This window comes from Sinocyclocheilus rhinocerous, unplaced genomic scaffold (genome assembly GCF_001515625.1).
Source record: "Sinocyclocheilus rhinocerous isolate Xijiao unplaced genomic scaffold, SAMN03320098_v1.1 scaffold1268, whole genome shotgun sequence".
NCBI classification, from domain to species: Eukaryota; Metazoa; Chordata; class Actinopteri; order Cypriniformes; family Cyprinidae; genus Sinocyclocheilus; species Sinocyclocheilus rhinocerous.
Window position 1 is genome coordinate 340757 of NW_015664016.1, and position 7353 is coordinate 348109.

Here is a 7353-nt window from a genome sequence, read left to right on the forward strand (position 1 = left end):
CTCCAGGACCGAGTTTGGACAGCCCTGCTTTATACCGTTCCATACTGTATGTTGTGCCACACATAACTGCAAACTGTTGTATATACAGTATATTAAATACTGTGCAGTATATACTGTATACAGTTCCATATATACTGTGTACTCTGACACTATTCCTTAATTATCACTCAGCAAAACTAATTAAGCAAATGTTAATGTTAACCCTCTCACTGGTTAAACTTACATTTATCACAGTTCTGCATTTCCGATTTAATTTGAAAGGGATATAATCATTAAGGAAGTCATTTGTATGCCTTAATCCTCATTCACATAGAGGCAGCAGTTAATATGTGTCACTACACTAAGCAGATATTAAAAACAGCTGATAACTAAAGGGGTAATGAACTAACAAGCCACCTCAGCCTTTTGCTAATATTCAAAGCTTAATTAACAGGATTGCACTCCTCAACAACCTCTCTTCAGTCCCAAGTCTGTAATTAAATGATTAGCTACATAATTAAGAACATGCAATCGTGTTTATAAAGGACCCGGGTGCTTGAGGAAACCCAAACTTGTCAGACTAGTTCTTCGTTTTCTTATGGGCTATGTGCAGAATAGCATACTATCATACTCTTACTATTGCTGAACTATGTAGTATATGCACTATGCACAATATGCAAATTTTCTAGATGCGTGGAAATGCCCAGATGACCTGCATTTGCTGAAATGTTGTATCCCAAAAAGCGACTTTGTTTTTAGCTTTTTTTGACTCATTTGATCAGACTGCCACATCAATACATTTAAAAAAATAATAAAAATAATAATATATGCAATTGCATTTACATTTTATTTGCAGATGCTTTTATTAAGCAAATAAGGAACATCACAAGCAGGTTGTCAAATGAGCCAAATGTATGACGCTTACTGTACGTCATGAGACAGACTAGTGAGGTCAGCACAATGTGACCACAATGTGGCATACTGCTGTTTGAAATATTTATCATGGAATAATGCATGTAAACGTTTTTTTTAATTTAATAGATGGCAATATACTGTTGCAATGAGCAGTCATTTAATTCTGTGACGTTTTATTATTTAGCAATCTAGCTTCATCAGATCTCATCAGTAATGCATTACACTTTATGTTTGAAAGAACATAGATAAGAATTACATCAATATAAGAAATGGCAAAGTTTTGTTCTAAAAAGATTAAAGAATAACACATTTTTTATTTCCTGACGGTTGACCATTGAGATTAGTTTTTCTGTTTGGTTGACTGCCTTAGAGACACAGTAGCGTACTATCGCCATCTGGTGGTCAAATACAAATTCACACCAAGAACACCATTCTGTAAACCTAAATTAATATAGATTAATATCTGTGTGTTTATGAAAATGAGTCAATCATGAGTGCATCAGATTAAGTTTATTTAACAAGGTCATTTAGATGCATCTTTTGATGTTTTGGTTTAAAAAACTTGCATAGTGCCCAAAAACGCAATAGAAATTTAAGTTATGGTTTCTACAGTCAAAACATGGTAATTTAATATTAGCCACTATTGTCATAAAAAAGCCAAATAATTCTTGCACTGTTTGAAGGAGGTATCATATTAATTTATTAAGAGTTTGCATTAGTTTTGTAACTCTGGTATTTTAGTGGGAATTATGGTTATACTGTTTGTGTACAATATTGTGTCCATTCATACTATGGTTGGTTGCATAAAATACTTAGACTAGTCTTACAAATAAGTCGTCTGTTTTAATTATTTAAGATCCAAGGTCAGTTACAATAAAAAATAGATTTAAACATAGAGTGCTATTAAAAATAAAATAATAAAAAATAAGACTGTTTACTTCTTGCTATTTGGTCAGACTAGTTCTTAAAACATAGTCTTAACACAGAGGCAAATTTTATGTAAATGGCCACTGATTTACAATGATCAATAACATTAGACACATTTCGTCCAGTGTCATGAATTTATATCGTCCACTGGAATTCTTTCAGTTCACACTAATGCATATTTTATCACCTGCACATTCAGTCTTCTGTTTCATCCAAGAAGATCAATCCTTACAGCACAGGAAGCACTATTGAAAGCTACTTCATAACACTCCTCATGTCTTAGGAACAGCATCCATGGCAATCATGCCGATCCGATGGAGGTGAATGACTAGCGAAGGGAAGGATGCCCTCAAAAGTTTTCTGCTATTATCCTTCCTTTGAATCCAGTGCAGGCGTGTGTGTGTGTGTGAGTGTGTGCAGTAAGCTCACTGGAGCGGGTGGAGGTAGGCAGCCACATCCACCTGAGATGATGCGTGTCACAGGAGGAGGTGATTGATTACATTAGTATTCAGCCGCTGGAGATGACTTCATTCTCATGGCAACAGACAGCTGGCAGCTGAAGCCTTTTCTTGGGGGCGTCTCAGGGGCCTAGTCATGTGTGACGCCACCAACCCGTCTTCCCCTTCTCCTTGTCTTTTTCCATCTCTCTCTCTCTCTCTGTCTCCTCTGCCTCCCCCCACTTTGACATTCTTTGCATATATTTGTCTTTGCGTCTTTATTTTTGGTGCCAGTTATGGTATTGAAAATAAAAATAAGAATGTAAAAAAAAAAAAATTACAAAAAAAGATGAGATTAAAAGGGATATTAAATAAGAGAGAATGCTAGATAGATAGATAGATAGATAGATAGATAGATAGATAGAATTAGAGCTCAGATCCTTGACGTTCACCCTCTGGTTAACCACAGACTTGAAGGAATCGTTCACCTGAAAATGTCATCATTTACTCACCTTCATTTCATACTTTTTCTTTCATAGGCAGAAGATGATGCAATGAAAATAAGTGCTGTTGAGCACCAAAAATAACACAACAGTGCCATAAAAGTATACTTTTTAGACTTCTGAAGTCTTATGAAACATTTGAGAGCTGCGGCAGAGGTGGGAGATTTTCAATGAATAACAACTAAAATTTTGGCCAGTTCCTCACACAAAGCTTTTCTGTGTCTTCAGAAGATTTGACAGATAGCTATAGATACTAATATAGACTCCTTTATGGGTTGTTTTGTCCTTTTTGAGGTATAAAACACTCCATCTGCATTTGTTGTTTGGAACAGAGCAGTTTGGACATTCTGTAAAACGTCTCATTTTTGGTGTATGGATGAAAGACTTTATAATGACACAGTTTTAATTTTTGAGCCAGCTGTTCCTCCAGTATTTGTTTTAGCTAGAACCAGCTGGTGGAATCTAGTGTTTCTTTGGTCCAGCAGATGGCAGTATGTACACACCGAGCACATTGAATCTCCTCTCACTGAAAAAAGCCATTGAGGCACATCAAGGGCAGCTTCTGTGTGACATTCCCTTAAGCATTGTGTGCTTCTGACAAATGCTTCGAAATTTTTATCAGTTTATCAAACCTTATCAAAACACTTGATTATTTTTTCGGAGGTCCTGTTTGTTGTGTTGTGGTGTAACACATGGTGGTTTTGTTCAGATTTTTATGTTTCAAGACATTTGATGTCAAAGCAATCACATTTGCTGTGTTTGACTGTGTTGATGTGTCTGTGTGTTGCGTGTTTGTTCTTGCAGGGTTTTGTCAGTAAACTGGATGAGTTCATCTGCTGGCTGAGAGACGCTCTCGAAACCACAGACAATTGGACGCCACCCAGAGCTGATATCGACAGCCTCAAACTCTACCTGGAAACTCACCTTGTGAGTAAACGTCTGTCCGTCGATATCCTTCAGTGTGTGAAAACTCACATAAGTTAACAAATGAGCACATGGTCAGAAGTGTTTCCCCTAGTGTTCATACTGCTTTGTTTTTATTTCATTTTACAATCTTAAAGGAGGATTTTTGCTACGATGTTGCTCTTTCATAGTTTCATCATGTCTCTCAGTCATGTTTAATTTAAGTAGCACCTTTGTCTCCAATGTTTCTTATAAATTGCTTAGGAGGAATCGAAATGGGCACAAATGAGTTGATGGTTTATGTACAAAAATATTTAGATCTATAAAATTAATGCAGATAGCAGCTCAGATGATTTGGTCTTGAAATGTATTAATAACACATTTATGTGCATTTGCTTTTGAAAAGAGTTTTACGGTAGAATGTTATATTTTACAGTAATAGGTAAATTATAATTTACTGTAAATTTTTGATAAATTACTGTGTGTGTGTATAAAATATAAATCTTTTATAATAATTTTAATATTATCAAAAGTAAATTATAAATATACACTCATATATTGGAATATATAATATTTAAATAAATAATAAATAATTTATTCTAAATGTCCTCTATTCCAAAATATATTTTTATGAATATAAATATATATATTACTATGTTGTCAAAAGTAAATTATAAATGTACATTAATTTATTTATAAATATGTATAATTTAACATTTTCATATATGGTGTTATATCATATTTAAATAAATAATTTACAGTAAATTATAAATTTCCTCTATTCCAAAGTTTAAAAATATTCATTCATGAGTATAAATACATAGGATTATATTTAATATTATAAAAAATTATTTTAAATGAACATGTATTATTTATAAACATGTATAATTTAACATCTTTATATATTATCAAAAGTAAATGGTGAATGTACATGTATTTATTTATACAGCTGTATAATTTAACATTGTTATATAGATAAATGTTGATATTGTATTGACCCTAGACCACTTGTTGACGTGAGATTGCTAGCTTTGGTTTCAAGAGATCTGAGAAGGAGGACGCATGCGCAAAGTCCTCCATTTTTCCTTCGTTAAATCTCATTGTTGTCTAGGAAAACTAATTGAGATATTAAAAAGATCTAATTTATGAGTTGTCCTTCCAATGGGAGTGTGAAACACTTACTAACCCGTATCAGAAGCGTATCATGTTTACCTCGTGCACCAGCGAGACGTGTTTGTTTATCCATCTGTCTGTGTGACCGGCCGTCTGTACTGCAGGAGGAAAATCACATTGTGTTTTATAGTGAGGGGCTTCACTCATTTTTATTGATTCAGAGAGCGGGGTCACACACTCGCTGTCTCTCATCCAGCGTTCGGGGCTCTCAGGATGTGCTCACAGGTTTAATGTCTGGGCATTAAGTCCAGCTGGCAGGTGGGGAGCGGGTGTGTGTTTGTGTTTGTGTCCGGGCGTATGTATGTGAAAAATTATTTTAAATGAACATGTATTATTTATAAACATGTATAATTTAACATCTTTATATATTATCAAAAGTAAATGGTGAATGTACATGTATTTATTTATACAGCTGTATAATTTAACATTGTTATATAGATAAATGTTGATATTGTATTGACCCTAGACCACTTGTTGACGTGAGATTGCTAGCTTTGGTTTCAAGAGATCTGAGAAGGAGGACGCATGCGCAAAGTCCTCCATTTTTCCTTCGTTAAATCTCATTGTTGTCTAGGAAAACTAATTGAGATATTAAAAAGATCTAATTTATGAGTTGTCCTTCCAATGGGAGTGTGAAACACTTACTAACCCGTATCAGAAGCGTATCATGTTTACCTCGTGCACCAGCGAGACGTGTTTGTTTATCCATCTGTCTGTGTGACCGGCCGTCTGTACTGCAGGAGGAAAATCACATTGTGTTTTATAGTGAGGGGCTTCACTCATTTTTATTGATTCAGAGAGCGGGGTCACACACTCGCTGTCTCTCATCCAGCGTTCGGGGCTCTCAGGATGTGCTCACAGGTTTAATGTCTGGGCATTAAGTCCAGCTGGCAGGTGGGGAGCGTGTGTGTGTTTGTGTTTGTGTCCGTGCGTATATATGTGTGTGTCTGTGAGCACGGATCTTTCCGGTACCCACGAGAGAGCCGTAAGGAGGAGGTTGGCTGTTGCAGGGTAGGAAGAGAAGGAGAGAGAGAAAAAAGGAGTGGGCTTTCTTTATAAGGCATTGAGAGATTGTGAAATGAAACAGCTATTGATTGCGCTGGGTGGCGGATCCAGGTCTCTGAATCACATTAACGACACACACACACACACACACACACACACACACAAACACACACACACAAGCCGGCCTCCATTGGCAAATGAGACACAGAAACAAGGGCCCCCAGTCACACAGATAGTGAGTTGTGCTCCTGCTTTCCAACATACACACAAACATTAAAGACATTCTTTATACGTCAGTTAATACATAAACCACACAGTCTTTTGCATTGGAGTGGACAGTGTTTAAAAAGGTTAATTGGAGTTTTGTGGCATTAGTTCATGTTATTTACATGCTGGTATGCTCCTATATGTTAACAAAACTACTGAAACATTTAGTAAATGTATATATTTTAAATGTAAAGTCTTTCACTTCCAGAAAAAAATTGACTAAAAATTTAGCACTTACAAAATTGTCTAGTGGTCTCTTGAAGTTTCTGTTTGCAATGACAAACCCTGTTTATTCTGTTTTGTATTTGCATGTTAGTGTTGTCGTCTAGCTAAATTAATTATTTTAAAATGTAGTACTTTATGCTTCGGCATTCGTTTTTGTCCATCTGAAAAAAATTGAATGTTAACCCCACTGAACCAGCCCAAGGTTGTTTGCTGGTCTCGCATTTGCTTGTTTAAGATATTTTAGCTTGTTTTCCAGTCTGACCCATTGACTCATGTTCTCAAAACCCCTTTAAAACCATCAAACCAACAGCTTGGCAGCCAGAAAACACACCTTAGGCTTTTTAAAGCGGTTTATTTCACTAGGGAAACGTCATAAACTCTTCTTCTTTCCCAGTGCAAAGGGGTTCCCAGCCAAAAAAAACAAAAAAACATCCATGGTTACCATCTGGGCATCTTCAGCAAGCTACTTTCAACATACTATACTAGTACAGATAGCATGTGATTTGTGAACCAGTATTGTTCTTAAATAAGCTTTTTGAAATGTATTTGTACATAACACATTTGTGAATATAACATTTTTTACTTTTTTAATTAAATTTTACTTTGTAAGAAATTTGTATTTTATAAATATTTTATTAAGTATAATATATAATATATTAAGGTAAATTATAAATAAATAATATAGTATATAATTTTAATATATATATATATATATAATTTATATATTTTAATATTTTAAAGATATATTTAAATATATTTTTCATATTTTTCTATATATAAAACTTAATTTGAAAGTTCTTAAAGGGATCATTCACCCAAGAAATATGACAATTTTTAAGTACAATTCTGTCATCACTTTCTCACGCTGTCATTCTGAACATGAAAGAAAAAAAAAAAGAAATGGCGTCAAAGATGTTTTGAAGAACGTTGGTCTCCAAACAGCATTGGACCCCTTCATGAACCAAAAAATTCCTGGAAAATTTTCCAAAACATTTCCTTGTGTTTTTCATAGAGAAGAA

The 7353-nt window shown here is 34.7% G+C and overlaps 1 protein-coding gene across 1 annotated transcript in view; it reads left to right on the forward strand.

The window, feature by feature from the left end:
• The window catches only part of LOC107729275 (A-kinase anchor protein 6-like), a 154391-nt gene that overhangs the window by 30413 nt on the left and 116625 nt on the right, over window positions 1-7353 (forward strand). The window contains exons 6-7 of the mRNA XM_016539732.1: window positions 3566-3688; window positions 3983-4031. Coding sequence (XP_016395218.1) covers window positions 3566-3688; window positions 3983-4031 — 172 coding nt within the window. The remainder of the gene's footprint in view (window positions 1-3565; window positions 3689-3982; window positions 4032-7353) is intronic.